This window comes from Podarcis raffonei, chromosome 2 (assembly GCF_027172205.1).
Source record: "Podarcis raffonei isolate rPodRaf1 chromosome 2, rPodRaf1.pri, whole genome shotgun sequence".
NCBI lineage: Eukaryota > Metazoa > Chordata > Lepidosauria > Squamata > Lacertidae > Podarcis > Podarcis raffonei.
In genome coordinates, this window is record NC_070603.1 from 34632895 (window position 1) to 34659422 (window position 26528).

Genomic DNA, 26528 nt, shown 5'->3' on the forward strand with positions numbered 1-26528 from the left:
TGCTGACCCAGGTTCACCTTCTGTTTGAGAAAGAGCTTTATTTTAAAATGGTTATACAATCCGCAATCTGGCATCAAAGTTGGGCGGCGGGTAGAAAGGAATAATTTGAGTTTCAGGGCGAAGGGGAAAGGTGACTGATGTTTCTCGTCCTATCTCTGGCTCATTCTCATGATTATTCATCCAACTTTTCGGCCCTCTCTCAGAAAGTTCTTTGACTTGGGTTTTTACTTCTTTTATGCTCACGTCCAGTGTGTGTGTAAATGGAATGCTCTGTACATTTAATTGGGGGGTGCTCTTATGAAGCTTTTCATTATGGCAGAATAAGAGATGGCAAAAACTCATCAGGATTTTCTAATTACACAGGGGGAGGGGGAGGCGTGCCTGCCTTTGTCTTCTCAAGATGGTTTGTGTAAACCTCATTACGTGGAGATGGGAAGTGAGAAAAACAAAGGGTCAACCCTGAAATAACAAGTAAGGCACTTGGGAAAGGCCTGAATAATAAAAAAACAAAACAAAAATTTAAATTGTTCGCTTTAACCAATTACAGGCTACCTTTTCTGCAATGATTATGGCAAAGAGACAAGTGAGCCAATTCATTTTCTGGAGCAGGACTGTAAATCAGGAGGTAAAACTATGGCTAAAAGCCAGAGGTCCTTTGCAAAAAAAAAAAAAAAAATGAGCGTAAAGGTGGACAGGGCTCTGGACCAAACGCTACTGCTGGCAGTAGCAACAAGCTTTTAGCATATTTACATCGTTTTCAAAGTCCAGAGCCAGCACCGCCGTCACACGTTCTCTGTTTTCGGCGCATCTGTAGCATCATGAACGACGATTTCCACCATCTTTAGCAAACCAAGCACCTTTGGGAGCTGCAGGGCCATTAACACGGCTAATTCTTGGCCGATTCCTGGCTGCATCTCAGGGACCGATCAATTCTAGCATTTCCTTCGGGTCGACAATCTTCTCCCGAGGCTTCCCAGCCAGCTTGCCTCTTGCCACTTCGGCAGCGTCAATCTTCTCCCAATCCGAAAAGGAAACTGGGCGGATCCCTGTTAATCACCACAGAAAGGGAAAGCACAGATCAGATCAACCTGCTGCTCCCAGATAAATTCACACATGCAAAAGCGGCAGAAGCTCACAAGCCTTCCGCATCAATTACTAGGCAGACTCAGGAGTGCCGGTCAAATGAGATTACTTGTATCTTGGAAGGCTCTTATAATAGCACAGCTCTACCTTAGGGGATGAAGCTCTTTTTTGGTTCGCTTTAAAAGCCTGAATTGGTTTAGAGGGAACACGTTAATTGAAAGCATTTAAATATAATGACAGCAAAGGACCCAGTTGGGCTTTAAAACTACGTCCCCAAGCCCACTGGGGAAAGATCGCTGCAAAAACGATTCAACGTTTCTCCACAAAAACAAAGCCGTATTCCTGTGGTCTTTTTTCCCCAGGTTCTGCACATCGCTGAGAAGCAGCCAAACCGTCCGGGTTCCTTTTGAGATGGCATTTCTGCCCTCTCAATCTTGCCACGGCTACCGCTTTTCACATCACCACCACCCCATAGCTTCGCACCCTTGGGAGCGCAGGGATCCTTTTTGCATAGGAATAAATTACCTGCATGGATCTCTCTGCCACATAGCAAAGTGAGCATGCACCTTTGTGGGTGGACAGTTACATGGGCATCCCTTGTGCTGCACGTTCAAACAGAGCAGGAAGTTTTAAATGGCCCAGGTCACCAAACGAAATAAGACACTAGGCCTGGGTGATATATCACATGATAGCAGTTTCATAATATGTGCTCTGGCAATATATCACAATTCATGATATATGTTTGTGTGTGTGTGCCCTATGCAAAAAAATATGTGGGGAAAACTGTGAAGTCAGCCAATGCCTCTTTGTAGCTCCATCCTTATTTCAAGCATTGTGATATAAAAGTAAAAGGCAAAGGACTTCTGGACGGTTAAGTTCAGTCATCTCGCTTTCAGGCCGAGGGAGCCGGCATTGGTCCACAGATAGCTTTCCGGGTCATGTGGCCAGCATGACTAAACAGCTTCTGGCACAACGGAACACCGTGACGGAAGCCAGAGCGCACGGAAACGCCGTTTACCTTCCCGCCACAGCGGTACCTATTTATCTACTTGCACTGGCATGCTTTTGAACTGCTAGGTTGGCAGAAGCTGGGACAGAACAACAGGAGCTCACTTCATCGCAGGGATTCGAACCACTGACCTTCTGATCACTGAGCCCAAGAGGCTCAGTTGTTTAGACCACAGCGCCACCCGCATCCCTATCAGTATATCACAATGTTTAGCGGGCAATATATCACGATGCTGAAAACCAGATATCGCTCAGCCCTACTGCTCACCTCTACAGAGTTTCATCCTTATTTCAGACATTGTGATATATCGATATATCACAATGTTTAGCTGGCAATATATTGTGATGTTGAAAACCAGATACTGCCCAGTCCTAATAGATACATGTTCCTATCACATAACTGTGTGTCCACAAACAATTGCTTTTACATACTAGGTAACTATTTTCCCATGGGCAAAGTGGCCCCAAGAGCTGCCAATGGCTTCCTGCTTGCTGCCTTGGCTTTTATTTGAGTCAGATATGTAAGCAACAGCACAGTGCTCTTACATAGACAAACCTTGTTCGCCCGCCCCCAAAGCTTGCCTGACATGCTGAACACGACACAGCACAAACCTGGCGTAATCCTCTATTACGGCAGGCAAAAAAGAATAACACCACCAGACTCTTTGTGTGGAAAGGGATGAAAGTCTCTAATTGTAAGAATGAACACCCAGTTCAAGCTCCAGTTCTTTCAACCTCGGCTCCCCTTCAGTGAAGCACTGAACAACAGCTCACCTTAAAGCACTTGAGGCAAGGTTAGGCAAAGACTGCAAAATACACACTTAAAGAAGAGAACAACCACAGTAACACCAAGTTCCTGTCTTTGGTTCCTGGGAGAGGAAGGCTGAATTTCCTGTCCATGATGTTTGGGTCAAAAAAAAATCTCATTAAAAGTGAGAACAGCAAAATAAAGTTGACGGTAGGTATCCTCAAGGCTCCAGAAAGAGATTAGAAAGAAACGCAACAGCAAAGGGCATTATTATTTCTTAAGATCCTTATACTAAGTACAGGTAAAAAACAACAACCCAAAAACCAAGTCCCCTGGCAAAGCATTAAAAATCTAACATATTTCTTTAAAAATTAGAAGATGTATCTTGTCCCTCAACACTTGAACTGTGTATTTAAAGCCTCACATTTCCAAATCTTGTCTCATTGTTCGGTGGACTGTGCATCTTTCGACAATATATTGGGTCATTAAGGTAGCTGCATGGACACCATTGCCAATCTGGTGACAAGCTCCTCTAATGAGAATTAAAATGCACACCTCGGCCAAGGTCACCTGTCCTATTATAGGATTCCAGTGTGAATCGCAGTAGGATGGACAGAAAGACAGAGCAACACACTTACGTCGGGATTGAAGGATGCTCCTCACTGAGCCAAAGCCTTCCTTGGCATCAGGAAAGTCCAGAGCACCAGACTGCAGGTCCTCCAGCACAGACTGGGCTGTGTCAAAGCTATCGTTCATCGTGGTGATGATGACGCCGGTGGGGCCCCTCTTCACCCAGCCGCTGCAGTAGAGCCCTGCAAAGGGAAATGGACAGATGAAGCACGTGGCCGCAGGTCTTCACCTTGAACACCTCCTGCAGCTCTTTCTCCAGGGTCAAGTGGAATACTTGCTGCCGATCCCAGGAAAAATTACTGTATTTTAATATTTTGTTGGAAGCCACCCAGAGTGGCTGGGGAAGCCCAGCCAGATGGGGAGGGGGTTATAAATACAGTGGTACCTCGGGTTACAGACGCTTCAGGTTACAGAATCCACTAACCCGGAAGTAGCACCTTGGATTAAGAAATTTACCTCAGGATGAGAACAGAAATTGCATGCTGGTGACAGCGGGAGGCCCCATTAGCTAAAGTGGTACCTCAGGTTAAGAACAGTTTCAGGTTAAGAACAGACCTCTGAAATGAATTAAGTACTTAACCCGAGGTACCACAGTAATAAATTATTATTATTATTGGGAGGGGGGACAAATGCAGTGGCGACACTACAAGGCCCACGCACGCAGGTGCCACAAAGCTGGCCTAGAAAGGCTTGGTGTCAGAGCCACTAATCTCTCAGTAGAAATTACCCTGGGAATCCCAGCCAGCCACTCTCACAAGCACCCCTGTTGGAAACACAGTCTCACCCTCTGCAATGCCAGTCACCACATGGCTGCAGGTCCACTAACCTGGTGCCCCGAGAACTCTGCCCGACTGGTTCGGGATAACGCCTCGCTTGGGGTCAAAGGGCACGGCGGGGTCAATCGGGAGGCTCCTGTACCCAATGCTGCTGAGAATCAGCCCGCTCATGACGTCCTCAGTATCTCCGGTGGGGACTGCCTTGGCAGTGTCTCCTGAGCCCTGCACAGTTCAGGGGCAGAAAAAGAGGAGCAGAGGACAGCGTTAGGGAGGGACGTCCTGTCCTGCCAGCACACACACAAAAACCAGGCTTATTAGCCAGGTGCATGAGCTGAGAGCCCCCAAGCAGGTGTGGCCCTGGCTAGGTGTCTCCGCCACCCCTGTCCTGAGAGCCTCGTGCTCCAAGCTTTTACGTAGCTGAAATAGATTTCAGAATCAGCATCCGTTTGGGTCTCAGCCTCCCCAGGATGCTGGCGATCTCCTCGTGAGCACTGGCTGCGTTATTAGGGCGTCCTCCTTACCCCAGCTACCAAAGAGATTGTGGGAGGGGGAGACACTTTCCGTACCACTCGGAGGAAAATGGATCCTCGGGGAGACATCGTTCTGGCTTGCCGAGAAGCTGCCATTTCAGCTTGCAGACGGCAGGCAGTTTACACCGGTGGCTCTAATTAGACTGGGAGAATAAAGCTGTCTTCCACTTAATGCCGAAAGGCTCCTGGGGGAAACTCCAAAGCTAAATGGATGCAGCAAGGCGTTCCAAGTGCCAGACAGGATGAGCCAAAGGGGGCGGAAGCAGGGAAGGAAACGAGGCTTGGTTGGGGGCATGGGAGAGGAATTTCGTAGCTCGTACTTCCAACCTGGTGGCAGCCAATCGGATGGCTCTGGCCTGCTTCCCGTCGGCGGTGGGCAAGACTTCCAGTGGGCTGCACAAGAACTTCAGGCTCCACTCCTTGGAGGCCGAAAGCCAGCGGCCAGACACCACCTCCCCGGGCTCTTCCAAGGCTGTTTTGGCCATCAGCTCCGTCAGCCGTTTCCTAGGTCTGGGGAGATCTGAAAATTACAAAAGCACTTCAGAAGCACAGGGCGGCCCTGTTGGGATCACAGGTCCCCGTTGTGCTACTTCGGATGGTGATGGAAGAAGACCCAGCAGGAGGAAAAGAGACCATCTCGCCCTGCTACACAGTAATCAGAAAAAGTGGAAGACTATCTGCAGGACTCAGCCAGCCACCAGAACATGAGAAATTGGGGTTAAGGCTCCATTAGCTCAGGCAGCTGGCACTGAACTCGGTAATAGAACATAAGGAACAGGACAACTCTGCCCACAGAGCCACTTGCAACGAGGGGATTCAACCTGCCGTGTGAAGCACAAAGCAGAAGACTTTTTTCTCACAAGGAGAGAAAACACAACAGCCATCTACATGGATACAACAATGGAGCCTAAGTGGGGAGGGCTATTACCCCTTTGACGAGTTAGCCACTTTCCTACAAAAGGAAACACACAAATATAGCAGGAATGGAGCCCTCATGCGATACATTGGGCTCCATCAGCAGTTCTCAGAAGGCGCCCCAAGCATGTCAGCATCCGTAAAGGTCAAACTAGACAGGAAGTGATAGGATTTTCCCCAACAGGGCCCTTTGCTTTGCTTAAAAGCAGCAGGGTGGGGTAGAGGTGAGATTGGATTGGGGCCCAGGAGGAGGAGGAGGGGTCAACTCTTTTCCCTGCCACTAACACAGTGATTTATATTGCCCCACAGCCCAAACTGTTATTAGCCTCCAGGTGTGGGATTTGTGGGGAGGGGCTAAGGAAGACCCATGCAGTATTTCAACATAACGAAAGCATACATCTAGGGATCTGATCGCGGATCTTCTCCCATGTCTAGTCTGCATCTTGGGCTGCCAATTCATCAAAAGCAGAGGTGGAACTGGCTCAAGCCTGCAAACTGGCTCAAGCCCTTCGCAGCTTTCTACAATACAAGGGGAGGAAAAACTTGGGTTGTGCTTTTACCAAAATTGTTGTTGTTGTTATTATTATTCACTTGGTGAGGTGGTAACAAGCATTCATTCCCCACCCCCAATCTGAGGGGTTTCAGATTTTACTTGCTGAATTCAAAATTTGAACATACAACACTTTAAAAGACAAACAGTTTAGGCCAGCTCAGCTACGAGACAGAATTCCAAACACAGCATTTATCTGTTTCCCCCCACCAACAGAATGCTTAACCTTCTACTCTCTTCTACTCAGCCCCCTTGAAACGCACCCTCCATCAACTCCTTCGCCGCCTACCCCTCTGGGCTCCTCCTCCTCCCCTGATGTTCCTTTGCTGTTGTTGCGATCGGGATGTGCTGGGAAGAAGCCTTAGGACAGAGCTTGCTGCACGCTCCCAAGAGCCAGCCAGCGAGGAGGAGCTTCTGCCTGTCTCTGGCCCTCAGCCATCTCAAGGTTAAAGACAGCTGTTGTTGCAGCTCATTGCCCTTTGGAGCACTGCAGTTCGTCCCGACAGCGCACACTTCATTATTGTAAAAGAGGCTCTCCGCAGGAAACAAAAGGCAAAAGAGGGGACATGTTTCGCTTGCTAAACCAAACCACTCCTGTTTGAGGTACGGCTGCACTGTAAACATTTGCAATGGTTCAACCCTCATAGCAACCCTCACACCTCCACCTGGAATTTGGGTATGGTGAGGAGGACTGGTTCAAATTAGCACCCTGTGTTGACTTGGCCTTGGTCATCAGCACCAATTGGTAATTTATGAACTATAAAATGGCACCAGCTGCCGAACGAAACATAAACATCATCAACATGTCTCTGCCATCTAAATGGAGGACCCCGTCTCTATGTGGGGACTTGGCCCCAGAGCATCTGATGTGCCCCTACCCATGTACAGAGTGCTTTCTGCTCATCCCTTCCCATGCTCAGCCACACCACAACCAGCTGGGATTAGCAGGAAAGGTTTTCAGATCACGAGCCATAGCAGCAGCAACATTCATTTAGGAAACGAGCTTTGGCTGATTCCTCACCTTTAACAGCCTCTCCAAGGTCTTTGAAGTCTGCAGGATCTAGGAAAGGCCGGGCGCTAGGTAGGTTGATCATCTCCCGCAGTTCCTGAAGGTTGTCAGACAGAGAGCCATTATGCGCCACAACTCCACACCACCGAGTTGCAGAAACAGGTGTGATGCAGGGAAGCAGAATCAAATTGGCTGTCAAAAGTCCCATTATCAATATATATTTATACTCCACTGCCATAAAGAGCCTATAGACTTAGAAAACTCATGTTTCAAATACCCACAAATTTTCTACCCAGCAGGCTGACCTCATAACCAGGTGTGTCCTGGCAGGAACAGGCAGAGATTGCAGTCATTTTTGCGATTGTGAACTGCGAGCAATCTTCCCGCCTTCAAAACATTGGTGCGGAGTGCAGAAGCTCTTGCTCTGTTCCTTTTCAGACCGTAATGTGGCGAATCCAAGCCTGTCTTGGATACTCTTCATCCCAAACTTTAATCAGTGACTTCAGCAATTTTACACCCAATGGAACAGATCAACCACACCAGATGAAGTGAGAATTATACTGAGCTGGAAGACACAGAACCTGAAGAGCTTTCAACTGAAAACCAAAAGAAGTGTGTGTGTCTGTTTGTTCATACCTTGATGGTGAAAGCCACCTGGAGGGGTCCCCTCCTACCGATAAGGCACACCCGCTTGACTTTGCTGCGGGCCAAGGCTGTCAGGGCATCCTCCGTGATGTCAGTTTTCTAGACAAAGGGAAGAACAGCACCATCCAGGGTTAAGGCAGGGCCACGAGGACCAAGAGTGAAAGTCATGTAGCCACCAGTTCACATGAACGACCCAATCTCCTTCAACGCAAAGCTCATCCACGCAAGCAAATCTGCCATTCAAAATTTGAAGAATTGAGCACAGCATAACCTGGGTGGGAGTATAGGAATTTGCATCATTCCAAGTCACACAACTGGTCCACACTGCTGAGTATTGTCTGCACCAGGGTTTCCCAAACTTGGGTCTGAAGCTGTTGTTTTTTGGACCACAGTTCCCATCATCCCTGACCTAGCTAGCTAGGGATGATGGGAATTGTAGTCAAAAAACAGCTGGAGAAGTTTGAGAAATGCTGGTCAACACTGATGGAAAGCAGCACTCCAAGGCGGAGGCCTCTCTCAGCTCTTAACTGGAGATGCCAAGGATGGAAAGGGGGACTTTCTGCTTCACCTCTGAGCCACACCCCTTCCACACATTTCTCGAGATTATAGACCAGCCATGAGCGTGCTGGAAACTCCGCCTGCTGCCTTCTTTATAGGGCACACGTGGTAACTCAGGAATCAAATTCTGAGCTTAGAATAGCAAACTAGTTCTTTGTCGTTTTGTCACTTATGAATAGCCAAAGGCTTCTGGTTGCAGAGGGATCCAGTCCTCATCTGATGACCAGTCACATATACACAAGAAAGAGCTGTAATTGACATACAATGTGTCAATAAGACACTATGGGTTGCGTCCCAAGGAAGACATCCCATCAGCGCAAATGCTTCCACCTGCACAACAGGATCTCCCCTCCCCTGTCTCTAAGAAGGGGCAGATGTTTGCAGGTAGAATCAACCAGCATATCCATGGCGACACATCTGGCAACCCAACCAGATGGGCGGGGTATGAATGAATAAATGAATAAATTATTATTATTGTTTGGCAGCTCCTTAGGGCAGGGCAATGACATCTGCATAGCTCACAGGGGAGATCTTTCTAGGCATTTTTGCAATGACTCGCCCAACTAGTTGAGCTTCAACGTGAAATCTTCCAGTGGGGAGGCGGGAGAACAGAGAGCTGCACAGCAGCGTGATGAAAGGTCAGCTGAACAAAGCCAGAAGCACAATTCGACATGAGTGTGGAGGGAGAAGCCTCAACGGGCAGCATCTCTGGAGCTTCCAATTCATGTTAGCTCAAGACCGGTTTTCTCTCCTTCGCTAGCGCAGGAAAGCTGCAGGTCTAAGCCTAGCAGGGCTCGTCAGATTCTCCACTGTCTGTGTTTTCCAGATATAAAAGGGCCGAGAGATGCTCAGATGCCTCTTGCCCAAGGCTGAATAAACTCCAGTTCAATCAGCGCCTCCAGGTGGATTTAGTCCAGATGGAAGGCAAAAGAAAGGCTGGCTGTAGTCACGGGGGAAGCAGTGGATAAAACTCAAGGCGCCAAGTTGGACGTGGGTCGGAGGAGGCGGCGGGAGAGAGTTTCCTGACCAACATACATGAAAGACATACCCAGGCTGCCACCTTGTGCTCAGCTGAGGTATGAGAGACGGTTCCAGAAGAACACACTGTGGCAAGAGCTGCTCCCATTTCAAACATCAGCTCAAGAAACCTCTACCCTTCTGCATGCAAGCACTGTTCTCTCAATGGGCAATTCTGCTTTTATTTTTTTAAGGACATCCTTTCCTCCAGTTCCTACAGGATGGAAGACTCTTAGAAGTACATGCAGGCAACCTCTAGGCCAGGGAAGGGGAATCTCTCTCATCCCGAGGGCCATGCTGCTTTGTAGGAAACCTTCCCAGGGCCACAGGGTATGTGGCAAAAGTGGTTGTGGCCAGACATGTCCCATCGCATCCTCCCTCCAAGCAAGGAAAATATATTCTTACTACAGTTCAAGGGCACATTCCAGCCCAGTAAAATCTCCCGAGAGGTGGGCACGGAGCAGGGCCAGCGAGGAGCATGGCTTAGGGAAAGGGGAGTGTGGGCTGAGGAGTGCCAAGGGCCAGGCAGAAAGGCTTGGAGGGCCACATTCAGCCCTGCCGTTCTGCACCCCTGCACTAGGCTCCATTTATTGCCACCCAGAGAACTTAGGTTGTGGGGGAAATTAACAAATATTAAAAGATGAGGGGCTGTGGGATTTTTACACCATTAATGCAGTCTGTTCGGCCCTCCCAAAGCAGAAGACAGAAAGAAAACACGAGATGAGGGAAAAGGAAATGAAGAGGGCAGAATTCACCTTCTCTAAATCTTGCAAGGAAAGAAACAAAAGAATTCAATGAATATAAATAGCAGAGATTGCAAGTTGTTGTTTTTTTAAGAGATCCGTTTTGCCCGTGACGGTGTGTCAGTCCTACCGTTGGTGGATTTAAGCAGACACACCTTAAGGAAACGCGAGGGTTGATTTGTCTGTGTCTCATTTCTCACCCTTAGAAGAGCACTAACCCATCTCATGCACACACAGAGCGACACACATGGCTGTGACCCTATCAAAATCCTCAATCACTCTACCCCCCCCCCCCGGCCACCTCCCTACCCCAAACTCCTTCAGTGGCAGATGCAGGATTACAACCTCCCCACAGAGCTAAGCAGCAGAAGGACAGCTCTTATCTGCAAGGCGGGAATCCAACAAGCTGGCTGCAGCCATGTAGCTGCTTTTAATTAGATTCTGCCCAGCTCCACCTCGATGGCAAGAGCCCTTCATTAATCTAGATGGGATTTTCTGGTATAGTTTTACGCAAAGCCTTCACTGGCTTACACACACCCCTGCGCCTGACTTCCGTTGCTTGTTCTCGACTTACCTGAAGGATTTCAAGTGGGGATAAGAGAATCCGGGCAACGTCCAGCGCCACATTCCCATGTCCCAGGACCACAGCCGTCTCACTGCTCAGGTCTGGTTTCAGCTACAAAAAGGAAAGGGATTTTTCATCACAAGCACTCCAGCCATCCCCCTCAGTCTTATTACACAGCAGATTATCTGCTCTTCAGGATGTGCAGTTATGCTTTGCCTGCCCTTCGCCGTCTCTTGCAGGACTTCCCATGCCTCCCCGCTCGAAGTCTCTGGAAGAGTTTCCCATGCCTCCCTCTCACAGTCTCTGGCAGAACTTCCAGGCCCGTTTATATAGGCCTGTGGACTCCATTTCTCTGTGCTCCAAAGGTGCCACTGTTCTTCTGACCAACTAAAAGCTGTCGCCAGCATCACAACCGATGTGGTTAATTGAAGAAAATCTACCATAGAAGCCACTTAGTCCCATATAACTCAGAGACCAGCCAGTTCGGGGGACCCACTTCAAATCTCCTCAGGTGGAAGCCTTAGGCAAGCCACCATTCCCAAGCCTCCCCATCACATGCAATATTGGGATAACAAAGCTTTTTGTGCAGGTTATAGGACAGCCCAATCCTTTTATTTCCTACACTCAAACGGGGTGGGAGGTGGGGAAAACTGGACATACCCCCACTTCCCACTGGACATACCCCCACTTCCTACCCACCCCTCTTCCCCAAAGCAGAAAAATGCCCCTTCTAGGTTTCCTCATGGCACCTCCAAGAGAGAGTGCCAGCTAATCCCCTCTTATGGACGTGCAAATTGTTCACATTTGTAAGTCTAAGGAGGATTTAATTTGATGTCTGCTAATCTTTTCCAATTGCAGGCCTTTCAGCCAGCCACTAATCTGAAACTGGATGGCTTCTCTGGAACATGTGGAAAGCCTGAAGAGGCTGCCGGGGGTGGGGGTGGGGACGTCCTCCTTACGTCTCTGTTCTCAGGCAGGCCATTGTACCACCCCACAAAGGCTCTGGCTGTATAAACTCCTGCCAGGTCCTCCCCTGGTATCCCCAGGGTCCGATTGTCCTCAGCTCCATAGCTCTGCAGGGGAAAGAGAGGAAATCCACATACATTTTTCAGCACAGCTGGGAGGAATGGCTGGCAACATTCTGCAACACTGCGATGGGTTTCCCCCAACTTAAATTACCCTCATGTTATCTGCAACAGAGGAGGAGGTGGGAAGACCACGATGACCATAGAACTGTCAAAATCCTGGCAGAGCGGCAATGTTACTTCTCCCTTAGTTCTAGTGTGCTACAAGGGACTTTTGCCGAGATCTCACACTCACATTTATCTGATTGTAATGGACGGCTTGAGCATTTTGAACTTCTAAGCCTCCAGCGATTTGTTTTCCGACTTCTGCATGGGACTTTTTTGTACTCTGGGAGCTTTTCCAGTTCCCAACAGTCAGAACTGAAGCAAAGTGGTTCTATTTGGGTATTTTAAATGGTTCCTGTCACTAGGGGGCAGTGTAACAACAACAACAACTTTATTATTTAAGAACGACTACTTTACAGTAGTAAAGTACTTTACAGATGAAGGGCACTGTGGGTTAAACCACAGAGTCTAGGTCTTGCCGATCAGAAGGTTGGCGGTTCAAATCCCCGCAACAGGGTGAGCTCCTGTTGCTCGGTCCCTGCTCTTGCCAACCTAGCAGTTTGAAAGCACACAGTGCAAATAGATAAATAGGTACCATTCCGGCGGGAAGGTAAACGGCGTTTCTGTGCACTGTTCTGGTTCAACAGAAGCAGCTTAGTCATGCTGGCCACATGAACCGGAAGCTGTACGCTGGCTCCCTCGGCCAATAAAGCGAGGTGAGCGCCACAACCCCAGAGTCGGCCACGACTGGACCTAATGGTCAGGGGTCCCTTTACCACTTTATTATTTAACCCCCTGCCCATCTGGCTGGGTTGCCCCAGCCACTCTGGGCGGCTTCTAACACATATAAAAATGTGTCTTTGTGGTTTCAGTCCCAGGAAAAAAATAACTAGGGACCTAGCAATGGACACTGTGAGAAGTGGGCACACCTGGACTAAGGTAAAACATAGTCCAACAACTCTGACCTAGCCAATATATCTTTGGAAAACCCATGTCTGATCAGGCCTGCCACTGATTCTCCCGCTTAAAAACCAGAGCCAAGCAAACTTACCAAAACTACCGCATGGTACGCTTTCTGCAGCTCCTCTACGGTTACGTCCTTCCCCACAGTCACATTCCCGTAAAAGGAGCAGCGGTCGGAATGTGCCGTCTGAGTAAAGGTGTTGATCACGTTCTGTTGCAAGAGGTCAAAACGGAGAGGTCAGAAGAAGTCGTGTTCCCACATATGCAGAGAGAACTCCCACAGCACCCAGGCAGGAGACCAGAGTCAGGCCAGGGAACAATGAAGGTCCTCAATGACCTTGCAGCATTTAAGCCAGCATCTCGCTCTCTGGTTCATGCTGCCTCTTCCAAGACTCTTATCTGACAACCGACGAGAATATCTCATTTTAAAACAACATTGTTATCTATGACCTGGCACAAGGCCAGACAGTTTCACTAAAACGGTACATTTATTTATTTTTCGTCCCCCAGCGTATAGTCATAAGAGAAAGATCGGGGGAGGGGAGGATTTCAAGTGCTGTATTCACGGGGGGGGGGGCTTTCTCACCCACCCATTTACAAGCATTTTATCAAAAAAATGAGACAATGGCAGGCTAGCAACGACCTTGTCCAGACATCAGGGTTTACCACTCCAAAAATCTAGTTACCCATACTATTGCTTTCCATTGAAAATCCTGCAAAATCAAAAGGTGAAGTGCAAAGAACCCATGGAAATAATGCAAGTGCTGCACGTATTACCACTTTTAAAGCACCTGCCCACAGAAGACGGTCCTTGCCTGCAGGTGCACAATCTAATAGACATGGCACAAAAGCTGAAGGGGAAAAAATGTGGAGGGAAGAGGACAAATTCAGATAGCAATTATTGAAGTTCCATAACCTGAGCAGCATCATTTGATCAGGAGAGGTGGGCATCCCTGCCTTTTAAGTGCAAATATATATGCAACCCAGCAGCCCTTAGTCCCTCAACCAATGACAGAATCTACTCTGATTTTCTCTTCAGCTTAGCAATTGGATCCTAGCTATTACTTACCCATCCTGCCCCAAATTCATACCTCTAGGATATTTCTTCCTTTCACTATAATACCTATGTGACTTGTACAGCTCCCTTTACCAGGCAGGTGGAGAGAGGAGCCATTGGTCTAGCCTGCTTCTTCCCATAAGAAGCCTGCTTCTTCATGCCATAAGGAGGAATATTGCTCCCTCTGACCTAAGATACACACACCCAAAAAACCTGCAGCCAGGGCAAAACGGCTCAGGTGCTCGCAGCTTTTCCAATTCTCCATTTTGCAAAGGTCAAGTGGCTCCTCCCTGTTCAGCATGAGATCCCTCAGCCCTGGATCTCTCCTACTTCTTGTTAACTACTCTGTAGGATCCACATTTGTCTCGACTCTTTTATGGAGAAGCTCACGGCAGCATTTTGGCTTCACTGCAACCTGTGAGGTAAGGGAGGCTGACAGATGGCGACTTGGCCAAGGCTACAGAGTTCAATATTCCACTAAGCAAGGATATGAATCTGTGCTTCCCCACAGCCAAACCCCAAATCCTGCCCAGAGTGCCAGGCTGGCTCACAGGCATCTGTGTCATTTCATGGAGAAGAAAAGAAAGAAAAGAGTGATTAAAGCAGGAGTGGGGAACTTATGCCCCTCTAGATCAGTAGTGTGGCAACTTGTGGTCCTCCAGGTGTTGCTTAGCAACAATTCCCATCACCCTCAGCTATGCTGGCTGGGGCAAATGGGAGTTGCAGTTGCACAACAACCAGAGGACTATAGGTTAGCCATCCCTGCTCTAGGGGTTGCTGCTGCCACCATCCCAGATCATTGGCCACGCTGACTGGGACTGACAGGAGCTCGAGGTTAACGATATCTAGAAAAGCACAGGTTGGTTTTAAGGAGAGAGATGTTCCCAAGCTACTATTTACCTTTACTTCAGGGTGGTCCGGAGCTACTCCAAAACGAACAAGGCCAAAGGGAACAGGCAACTTCTCATATATATCCACCTGAGCCAGTTTGTGGTGCTAGGGAGGAAATTAAGTTGGATTAACACATGTAGCTGATAGCGGTGGGGCGGGAGACACAGGAAAAGTTGAAATTAAATTGACTGAAGCTATTATACAGTTGAAATAGGCCATATGCAACAGCTGCTGTTGCAGCAGTTTAATGCAACTCCTATTTTTACTTTTTGAACAGACAGTTTTGAGGTCCACTTACTCACTAATCGCTGTGGACGCCACCCATGGATTACATTACTTCCTTTAAAAAACCCCACATCTTCTGCTGGATGATGGCAGTATCTAGAAGGCTCCATGAAGTTGGTGGGGATCAAAGCATAACCACTTCAAGTCAGCACTGACACCATCTTGGGAGTTCCCAGAACCGATGCAGCCACCTGGTCTGGAGTTCTCACAAAGCAGAACCCAACATCCATATGTGTTCACTTTCAATTTACTTCAATTACAATTAGCAACTTCAACTTCAAACATTCCACTTTTCAGAGGTTTATCTCAGAACAGGTCTTCTTGCCTAAACCAGGGAAATGGGGTTCTCTCCTTTACTGCAGCGACGAAAAGCTTAAAAGCTTTCCCGTCTGTTTTCAGTTTACTGTGGTTTACTGTAATGCCAGAACCTGGAACTGTGGCTAAACTTAACTACCACTTAGAGCAGGGGTGGGGACCCTGTGGCTCTCCAGATGTTCCTGGACAACAACTCCCATCATCCATGTCCATTAGCCCTGCTGATTTGGGCTGATGGAGTTGAAGTCCAAGAACATCAAGAGGGTCCCACAGGTTCCCCACCCACGGCTTTGGGAAACAGGATCATAAACCACAGTTTGAAGTTGGCTTCTTTCCCTCAAGCATAGATAAGATTGACCACTGTTTGTCCAGGTTTAGCTGTAACACACAACCACGGCTTGTAGGAAACTGAAGAGAAAGCTTCTGATCTTCACCTTGCAACTGTGCTAGAGGAGGAAAGAGCCTGATGCACAATCACGTAACACTAACACTACAGTTCAGTGTTACGTCCAAAACACAGCCACCGTGCTCCAATAATGTAATGCCTTTTTCTGAAAACTTAGTGCTCTTTATTCATTGCTGCATAATGTGTATTTAACAAGCGGCAGGCCGCAGTCCCAAATACTGGGGAGTGAATCCCATCAGACTTAATGGTATTCGTTCTGAGTAAACATGCTCAGGGTTGCTTTGTTAGGAAAGGAACTACAATAGATCTCAGTTAATTACCAGATACTTGTGAACCAGTTGGAACCATCCATTCGTGGACGAGCTCCGGAACGTGCTAAACAGTACAATACAGAACAGCTCATCACAACTGCCACCTTCTAAGCCAAAGAGCTGCCTGTTATTGGAATACAGATTGGCAAAGGGACGAGACCTCGATTCAGTTATAAATATGTATGCAAGGTTTTGAACTTTGGGGACATTATTGTTTCTCGGAGAGACTTCCCTCACGACCTGGTAAATTATTTGCTTTTGATCATCCTTTGCCTGGGGATTACGGGGCAAATCTAAACACTGCCATTGTTTCAGCCGAAGTGGGAACTCTGGGAAGGGGGATAGAATCTAAAGTAGGCACACACTTTGAAAATTCGGTTATACTATGCATTTAAAGATGCTTCCCACCAGGTAACAAAATGTCTCCCACCAGACAGCTATTATGGAATCCAGCAACAACAAACCCAAAACCCTGGGAATGATGGGGTTGTATTCAAAAGCTGTTTGTGCCCAAGTGGAAGTGACCGACTCCTGCAATGGGACATTACCTCTCTCCTTTCCCCTCCCATGTCCTCAGGGTTGGGGGATCTGCCAGAGCAGATTTCAGGAGCATGTGGTGGGAGGACAGAAAGGTGAAGCCCCACTGTGTGGGCTGAAGTCCATTCACACAACACTGGGTTCCATCCCGTAGCGCTGCGAAATGACTGGTGGCTCCTACAAACTAGCAGAACATTGGAGGCAGTATGCTTCTGATTACCAGCTGACAAGTACCAGTACATTTGTGAGCAGGTCCTCTTTCCAGGTTTCCTACAGGAATCTGGCTGGCCACTGCGAGAATCGGATGGTTCTCTGGTCTGATCCATCCGGGTTCCTCTGAGCAGCACTCACAGAACTACCATCCCTATGGTTCTTCAGGAGGAAGCGGTGAGACTTTAATCAACTGAAAACAAGCTTTAAATGTGGAGGGCAGATTTAATGTTGGCTTGTAGCAATTCAGCATGGCCCCGCATTACAGCGTATTAGAAAGCCAGTGTGGCGCAGTGGTTGGGGTGCTGGACTGAGCCATCAGAGTCAAGGGTTCTAATCCCGACTCAACCACGAAGCTCACATGGTGACCTTGAGCCAATCACAAGTCTCCATCCTACCCCACAGGGTCGTTGTGAAGATAAAACGTGTCGGCGGTGGAAATCGTGGGTAGGACTCAACTAACAAAGCCCCACAAATGGAAGGGCCTTTGCTAGCACAACGGGCCTTTGCCCCACCTCCCTCACTGGCCTTGGCTCTGGGTGGGTTGGCAGAACCCCCGGAACAGGGAGGGAGGGAGCAGAGGGTAAAAACTGTCCCATTAGGCAAGCAGAAATGTTTGCGGTGACGGGAGCGATCTGCTTAGCACCACGCAGAATTTCTCCCTGCGAATGCCTCCTAAGGCAAGATAGGAATGCATGCAAATTCCTTTTGACAATCTGAAGCCACAGTAGTAACTCCATGAGCAGTAGGGGGGTTAAGATGAGGTAGAGATATTCCTCCTCCAGGCTCCAGCGGGGCGGGAGAGCAGGAGCTCTGCCCCTGCCCAAGCCCCAACTGTACCTGGAAAAAGCCAGTAGAACAGGGCAAAGCAATTCAAAGCTGCTCCTCCACCCCCAGAGAGGAGGCTGATATTTGCCCCTGCTCTGCTGCACCAACGTGAAGCTAGCGCAGCAAAAGAAGCATGCATGCACATGCACACATGCGCAGACACCCCTTGTGGCCAGCAGGGTCTGGGTGCAGTGGAGGACCTGATGTTCCGTTCCTCCCCAGCCAGTCTTAGGACTGCCATGCCGGAGGACTTTCACAAGCCTTGACACAAACGCAGGACACAAAACAAGGCTGGGGAAGCCAGAGCTACTCTTGCAGAGACCCACATTTTCAGCTACACTAGCATCACACGTCAAGAGCTCGCCCTGAGCAGGGAGAGCGATGCCCTTGAACATGCTGGCACCCATTCCAGGATCAGTTTGTTATGCCTTTCAGGATTATCCTTCACAGTCGAATTTTGCAGCTGAGGGCGAGCAACAGGAACATTGTTTTCCCAATTTCAACCAAGAGGGAGAGAGAGAGAGCTCTTGAAGTTCAAAAGGATTGCAGTGGGAGGCGGGAGAGAGAAGAGTGATCCTAATTTAATAGCATCACAACCAGTACTGCAAGAAGCAGAACACTTTATTCCCAATTACAGTCTCTTCCATATTCTGAACCGGCCTTCCAGCGAGAGATTTCCATCCTTCCAAGGGTCTCTGATGTGCTAATTAACCTACCTGACCTGGCTATACACAAGCACAGAAAATCCTTTTTTCTTTTTACTATTTGGATCTAATCACCCTTGCAAAAAAAAAAGTTGTGTGAAGCTTGCTTTGTCTTTTCGGGTCCAAAGCATTGTCCCAATCAAAGGAATCGCCTCCACCATCAAAACTTGCAATCTCATGCAAGGCTTAAGGCCAAGATCTGCTAAGCATTTCAGACAGTGGGTGTGAAATTTTCTAGTTTAGAATCCCTCTGCAGAAAAGCTGCAGGCCTACATAGACCCTTAACCAGGAGTAAGTCCTATTGAATTCAGTGGGGCATACTTCTGAATAGACAAATGCAGGGTTTTCTCTGTTATTATCTGTGGAGCCTCCACGAAAGCAGGCTCACCAAAAACCTGCTATTAACAGTGTCCAGTTAAGAGATGAAGGTTGCAATTCTAAACAGGCATAGTAAGTACCAAGGAACTGAGCCTAAATGCACAGGATTGCATTTTTGCTCACACTAATGTATGAGGATGGATTTTTTAAAAACATTATTTGGGAATGGCTATTGTAGTTGTTGCTGTTTTTTATCCTATTACATGGTACAGGAAGCAAACCCTTACATCTGCTTCTCAGTGACTTACACACAGACACACACACACAGAGGGGAAATGCTACTAATCGCCTGTGATCTTGCAGGTACTATTCAACAGACACCCAATCATCATCATCATCATCATCATCATCATCATCATTTATTATTTATACCCCGCCCATCTGGCTGAGTTTCCCCAGCCACTCTGGGCGGCTTCCTATCGAGAGTTAAAAACAATACAGCATTAAATATTAAAAACTTCCCTAAACAGGGCTGCCTTCAGATGTCTTCTGGTAGTTGTTGTTCTCTTTGACATCTGATGGGAGGGCATTTCACAGGGCGGGCGCCACTACCGAGAAGGCCCTCTGCCTGGTTCCCTATAACCTCACTTATCGCAATGAGGGAACCGCCAGAAGGCCCTCAGCGCTGGACCTCAGAATGTTTTAAATCACACCACAAGGAAAATCAATTGGTCCTAAAACATTCCAATCTAAAACAAAAATAGATAACTATGTGTTTTTTTGTATTTTAATGCTTGCCTAAGCGTTTCACTAACAAACATACAACAGAGCCACCAAAATACCCAATAATATAGAAACGAGCTAAAATGCCAACTCTCCAAACGTTTTTTCAGCTACTCAGGTCTTCTTCAGCAGTTTAAGCACATTAAAAAGAATCCTAGAAGAGTTGGAAGGGACCATGAGAGTCATCTAGTCCAACCCCCTGCAAGGGAGGAATCTTTTGCCCAATGTGGGGCTTGAACCCACGACCCTGAAATTAAAGAGTCTTTTGCACTACTGGCTGAGCTAAGAAACCTTGTTCTTGCTCATCTGGCCCTGCTAGGCCTACATCCATCATGCCCCCAAGTTCTGGTATGTTTCATGCACACAATAGAGCTATGATGGATCAAAAAGGAAGACAATATGTCATGTCTGGGTCTCTTGGGCCTTTGTGCACATTTTTTTTCTGCTTCAGCCAACAGAGGCCTTGGCATCATGATAAGAGTAGCGGAAAAGCAGATGCAAAGCCAAAACAAAGGTGACAGAACAGCACATTTTGGCAAACCGGCACTGGAATGTGACAAAATGCCCTGTGTGGAGAACTGCCGACACAGCAGGGTCCCAGGTGCTCAATTCTCCACCCCCTCCCAAATTAATTAATTAGTCTGTTTCTACTCTATACAGTGGTACCTCGGGTTAAGTACTTAATTCGTTCCAGAGGTCTGTTCTTAACCTGAAACTGTTCTTAACCTGAAGCACCACTTTAGCTAATGGGGCCTCCTGCTGCCACTGTGCCGCAGCTGTGCAATTTCTGTTCTCATCCTGAAGCAAAGTTCTTAACCTGAGGTATTATTTCTGGGTTAGCGGAGTCTATAACCTGAAGCCTATGTAACCCGAGGTACCACTGTATACGTAGTCATGTCGGCTGCATGAACAGTAAAATTAATAGAAAGTTCCTGGTTCCATTACTGAATGATCTTAAGACGTTATGTATATCTTTTTTAAGGTTGTTCTTTTGCGGAGTTTTCTGGGCCCCCCCCCTCTTTCTTGCTTCACGATTGCATCCCATATGGATTTTCATATCACTTAATAGACTCATACCTCGGAAGTTGAACAAAATCGGTTCCGGAAGTCCGTTCGACTTCTGAAAAATTTGACTTCCAAAGCGCAGCTTCCGATTGGCTGCAGGAAACTCCTGCAGACAATCGGAAGCCGCGGAAACCTCATCGGACATACGGCTTCCAAAAGACCTTTAGAAAACCGGAACACTCACTTCCAGTTTTCGATCGTTCAGGAGCCGGAACATTTGACTCCCAAGGCATTCAGGAACCATTAAGCTTTGGATATTATTATAACAAAGTGAGCAATTGCAGTCCTTTGTTGCCTCCTTTCCACATGATAAGCCGTCAAAGCCCCAAAGAGAGAATTTGGAACACATGTATTAAGTGAATTCTTCACCCTCCAGGGATAATCATTGCCAGCAAATAAGAGTCATAGAATAGTAGAGTTGGAAGGGACCACAAAGGTCATCTAGCCCAACCCCCTGCAATGCAGGAATATTTTGCCCAATGTGGGACTCGAACCCGTGACCCTAAGAATAAGAGTCTCGTGCTCTACCGACTGAGCTATCTAAGCTCCTGCTTCCAGAAGCCACGGTGGAGATAAGAAGCCTTTGTAAGTATGCCAATTACCTTCAGAAGGTGTTGTGCCGTGTAGAATCCAGCAGGTCCACTGCCTACAATACATATCTGAGGTTCGGTCTTGGCTGTGGAAAGGAGCCTCTTGTTGCCTGAGAACAAAACTGGGGGGAAGACAACAGAGAAGTCACATGAAAAGCAAAAAACAAAACAAAAACCACAGTGGTCCATAGCTGGTAGGTTCAATCCAGCTGCAGAAATGTGCACCTGGCCTGGAAAATAATAATATATCACTGGAAAAGTGATATATACACACCCCTTCAGTTCCAGCCTGATTGCTGTCAAATGTGGCTATCAGCAAACAAAGCAGAACCAAACCCCATGGAAGTGGGGCAGAAACAGTGGGGCAGGAAGAAGACCCCCTTACAACAAGAGGGCTTATGGCCCACTGTTTCCACGTTCACCTTGCCTGCTGATCACCACTATCGGCTTATTCAGCTTGCAGAATGAAGCACAGAAACATAGAGTTGTAAGTGTGCAATATTTTCAATTCCCCAACCATCCCCTCCCCTAGCCATCCTTGCTCAGAGTTAACATATAGAGAAAATGTTATTCTTGTGTCTGTGAATTTTATTCCCCTCATAGGGGAAAGTGAACTGGTGCCTCCTTTATTACTAAGCATCCCCAACTCTACCAGTTAATTTAAAAAATAGCAACAATTGTTCCTATAAGCAGTTATCAGCACAGTTTGGATAAGCAGCTGTGAATCCAATATACCCACAAAATGCATGTCAAAGGAATTAGAGGGGGCCTTACACTTATTGTAACAACCTCATGGTGATAATGAGCTACCTATTATATTGGGGGGGGGGCACCAGTCACAGCATTGCATGGGTTTGCACTGTAGTATTTTATATTTCCCCCATGATCCAAGTCCTTGACAGCTTGCTTATCCATGACAAATAACAGGGTTCATACTCTCATCCCCTTTGTGCCCCAGCAGCAATGCTGGTTTGAAATATCTCATTCACGGCAGCAATACAATCCAGAGGCCAAAGATCATCAGTTACCACACGTGACTTAATCAAAAAGGCGAAGGCCTAGAGATCGTAGCCTTCCCCCCCACCCCCAGCCTACAAAGACCTTGACAGTCACTGATAATTTTTACACTGTGAAGTACAAAGATAGCCCTATTCCCCAGCACGTCACTGAGTCTAACATTTTGATGAACCGTCCCTGATATTTTATGGCTGCTTGTTTTTTACCAGTTTGGGTTGCGCAAGCACTACTTGCCTCAGAACTGCTAGACTTGCTTGGATCCACAGCCTGCCTAAACTTGTATTCCAGTTCCTACTGGGGCCAATATTAGAAGCTTGAAAACAGAGATTGAGAACCAGTGGGCCCTCCAGAAGTTGCGGCCTACAGAGCAGTCAGTGCACAGATCAAAATGGACTTCAATAGACCCCTATGGCCTTTCAGAAGGACAAGCATTTGCCCCCTATACCAAGGCTACACTATTGAAAAATGCTGCTAATCTACCTCAGAAGATTCTTGTATGACCTACTGAGATAGTGAATGTGAATTCTGTCCATGAGATGGGCAGTCGTTTAAGATACTAAACTTGTCTGTATCACTTTGTCTGCCCTTTAGACCTGTGGTTGTTTTTGACTGCTTTATGACCCCCCCAAAAAAAGTTCAACAACTTTCATCCTCCTCTAAAAAGGCTCAACAACTCTCAACAAATTTGGCGCCCCCCCTTTCAATGACAATGGGTAGATCACTGCCAGTTGTTTTATACTGGGAGTAGATCACAGTCTCTAGGGAGTTGGACATACCTGACCTACACCAATGCATTGCCACTGAGAAGGGGAATACCTGGGCCTGACCTCGCCTGTGTCTGCGGTCTAAAGACTACTATGTAAACTTTACCTTTGGTTAAATACAGTCTCGCAGCCCTTGGAATACTTTGTGTAGGCCTACAACCATCTGGAAGCACGGCGGTCCAACACACAGCCCAAGGGCCACATGCAGCCCTCAAGGCCTTTTTTGGCAGTAGTGTTAGAAAATCAGATATACAGTGGAACCTCGGTTTTCGAATGTAATACGTTCCGGAAAACCGTTTGACTTCCGAAACGTTCAAAAATGGAAGCAATTACTTCCGGGTTTTCAGCGTTCAAAAACCGAAATGTTCAACTTCGAAGACGCTCGAAAACCGATGTTCCACTGTTTCCTTAAACCTGGGTTAAGGTAAGGTTGCCACAGCAGAACATCTAGGCGCCACTGGGTGGGGGAACAGTGAGGTTTATTATTAATTATTATTATAATCATCACCATCATTTATATACCACTTTATAGTTTAAAGGGGGGGCATCTCAAAGTGGTTTACAATACATTAAAGCATCCAATGAAACAATCCAATTTCCAGCTTCAAGGAAAATACTTCAGTGTCATTTTGCTTTCCCCATATTGATTTACCAACTTAATTTATATAGCTTCCCCTTAGCAGAAGTACTCTATGAAGCCAGTGTGGTAGTTAGTGTTAGACTAGGACCTGGAAAATGCCTGTACAGTGGTACCTCGGGTTACAGACTTCGCTAACCCATAAATAGTACCTCGCGTTAAGAACTTTGCTTCAGGATGAGAACAGAAATTGTGCTCCGGCGGCGTGGCAGCAGCAGGAGGCCCCATTAGCTAAAGTGGTGCTTCGGGTTAAGAACAGTTTCAGGTTAAGAACAGACCTCCAGAACAAATTAAGTTCTTAACCCGAGGTACCACTGTATTTGTGCTTCACCCACGGCCCTAAAATGCCCATGAACTGTACCTTACCTAAGCGGGTCCAAGACAGAACAGCAGCGCCATATCCAATTGCAGTAACGCTGCACCTAACCCCAAATTCACCACTGCAGATGAATGCAGAAAATCTCTGGTGTACCCTGGTTTGCACACACTCCAAATGCCACAAAAACGATTAGATCAGACAAAAGATCTCTCCCTTTCTAGTCCGGTCTCCTGTTCCCACAGTGGCCAACCAGAACCCACAGCAGCAGGACATGAGCACAACAGTCCTCACCCCTCATAGTGCCTCTGGTCCTGGAGAGAGCATAAATAGCAGACTAGTAACCACCGACAAGGAATTTGATACCAAACACTTTTTCAAGCTATGCATGTGGCCTACAGCCTCAGGTGCGCCCAATAAGGACACCATCTCGCCCCTCCTCCTGCTGTTGCTGGGATAGCAGAGTTGGCAGGCAGCATGAGACTTCATGCTGACCTTCAAAGCCCTAAACGGCCTCGGTCCTGTATACCTGAAGGAGCAACTCCACCCCCATTGTTCAGCCCAGACACTGAGATCCAGCGCCAAGGCCTTCTGGCGGTTCCCTCATTGCGAGAAGTGAGGTTACAGGGAACCAGACAGAGGGCCTTCTTGGTAGTGGCGCCCACCCTGTGGAACACCCTCCCTTCAGATGTGAAGGAAATAAGCAGCTATCTTCTCTTTAAAAGACATCTGAAGGCAGCCCTGTTTAGGGAAGTTTTTAATATTTAATGCTGTATTTAATGTTTTTAACACTCGATAGGAAGCCGCCCAGAGTGGCTGGGGAAACTCAGCCAGATGGGCGGAGTATAAATAATAAATAATAATAATAATAATTCATCTCAATGTGGGGTTCAAGCCCCACATTGGGCCAAAAGATTCCTGCATTGCAGAAGGTTGGACTAGATGACTTTCCAAGATTTCTGACCCGCCCCCCCCCCGCGCTCCATTCCCTGCGGGCCCCGACCTCCCTCTCCCTGTTTCTCCACCCTGCTAAACAGCCAAGTTCTGGGACAGCTCCCTTGGTAAAAGCCTGAGACTCTTCATATCTCAGGGTTGTCTGTTCAAGTCCCACGCTGGGCAAAAGATTCCTGCACTGCAGGGGGTTGGACTGGATGACCCTTGAGGTCCCTTCCAACTCGACAATTCTACGATTCCGTTCTTCCACCTTAGTCTTTCAGCAGATCGGGAGCGAGGTATCACTTTCGTTTCTTGCTATGGCGTGTATCCTTTGCCTTTTTATATTGCAAACCGCCCTGTGACCGTCGGGCGGTATAGAATTTTAATTGATATTAAGAACAACCAAGCATGCAATCAAATGACGCCCCCCACATATAGGGTCCCCCCCCAAAATAATTCCAACAGCTGCCCCGCTTACCGGCTCCGGAGGGAGGCCGCTCTCCCGCGAGGGCTCCGCTAGGCAGAGAAGAGCGGAGCGCGCTCGCCCTCCTCCAGCGAAGGATCCCCCCGGCGCGGCTCATCCTGGCAAGCGGCGCGGCGGCATCGAACCCCGGCGCCTGTCCCGCCGCTTTAGTCTCCTCTCGCCCGGAGAGCGCCGCGACCAATCGCAGAGCGCGAGGGGACGTCCTTAGCGTGGGTCCGCCCACGCGCCGCCGGACGGCTCCGTTCTCGTCCCGCCCCTCGGTCAGCCAGAGGGCCAATCACGCCGAGCGCAAGTTATTTAGCATAGGACCGGCCCAACCCGGAAATTCAGAGCGCGGCCACAGGAGGAAGCACGTGATGGAATGCGCCTCTCCTGCCTTGGCCAGGTGGGCTGCGGAACTCTATGGTGCATCCTCCGCGAAAAAGGGGTATCGATTCTTCCCCCAGCTGCATGGGAAGCATTCCTAAGTAAAGGTAGCTACGATCATGGGCGTAGCCAAGGGGGCGGGGCAGACCCCCCCCAAATAAATCAAAATCAATAGAAATCTGAGGTTCTGCCTCTCCGTAACTAAAATCCTGGCTACACCTATGGCTACGGTGATGGGGAATAACCACACTTGCCCAGCCCTGAGTTCTGTTCAACAGTGAGTGGACAATTGACTGTCCACGTGCAGCAGCAGCCCTGCCTCGTAATAGGGCTTTAATCCACCCTGGTCCATACTAATTCTTCCTTATCGGAAACTAAGCCATATGATTTGCAGACAGCATGCATGAATTCCCTTGCTAGGAACAAAATACATTTGTTTTCTCGTACACCACTAGATGTGTAACGTAAATGTGGAGCCCTACAATACAGAAGTGCAAATTGCATGTTGTTGTCACTGCCTTGCAGTGGCGAAGGGGCTTGAATAACTCAGAGAAGCTATGAGCTATGCCGTGCAGGGCCACCCAAGATGGACAGGGCATAGTGGAGAGTTTTGACCAAACGTGATCCACCTGGAGAAGGAACCGGCAAGACACTCCAGTATCCCTGCCAAGAAAACTCCATGGACAAAGACAACAGGCACATTGTGGTGGTGGTGGTTATTATTACTATTATTATTATTGTACCCCACCATCTGACTGGGTTGCCCCAGGCACTCTGAGCAGCTTCCAGCATACAGTGGTACCTCGGGTTACATACACTTCAGGTTACAGACTCCGCT

General features: G+C 47.9%; 1 protein-coding gene across 1 annotated transcript; it reads right to left on the reverse strand.

The window, feature by feature from the left end:
- Positions 1 to 18: 18 nt before the first annotated feature.
- Positions 19 to 25511, reverse strand: FDXR (ferredoxin reductase). Its single transcript, XM_053375830.1, has 12 exons — positions 25319 to 25511; positions 21183 to 21292; positions 14828 to 14923; positions 12959 to 13081; positions 11737 to 11850; positions 10787 to 10888; positions 7886 to 7993; positions 7262 to 7346; positions 5096 to 5295; positions 4296 to 4467; positions 3478 to 3651; positions 19 to 1046 (listed from the first exon to the last, which is right to left on the reverse strand). The coding sequence occupies exons 1-12, from the start codon at positions 25419 to 25421 to the stop codon at positions 916 to 918; spliced, it is 1518 nt and encodes a 505-aa protein (XP_053231805.1). The 5' UTR covers positions 25422 to 25511; the 3' UTR covers positions 19 to 915.
- Positions 25512 to 26528: the final 1017 nt, after the last annotated feature.

What these genes read in the sequence shown, in the direction of transcription:
- FDXR (XM_053375830.1), bottom strand. Translation starts at nt 25,421, where the DNA reads ATGAGCCGCGCCGGGGGGATCCTTCGCTGGAGGAGGGCGAGCGCGCTC. An exon ending in CCCCACTTGAAATCCTTCAG is followed by an intron (nt 7,994 to 10,786) that starts GTAAGTCGAGAA and finishes CCCTTTGTCTAG; the next exon opens with AAAACTGACATCACGGAGGA. An exon ending in GAGCATCCTTCAATCCCGAC is followed by an intron (nt 1,047 to 3,477) that starts GTAAGTGTGTTG and finishes GGTGATTAACAG; the next exon opens with GGATCCGCCCAGTTTCCTTT.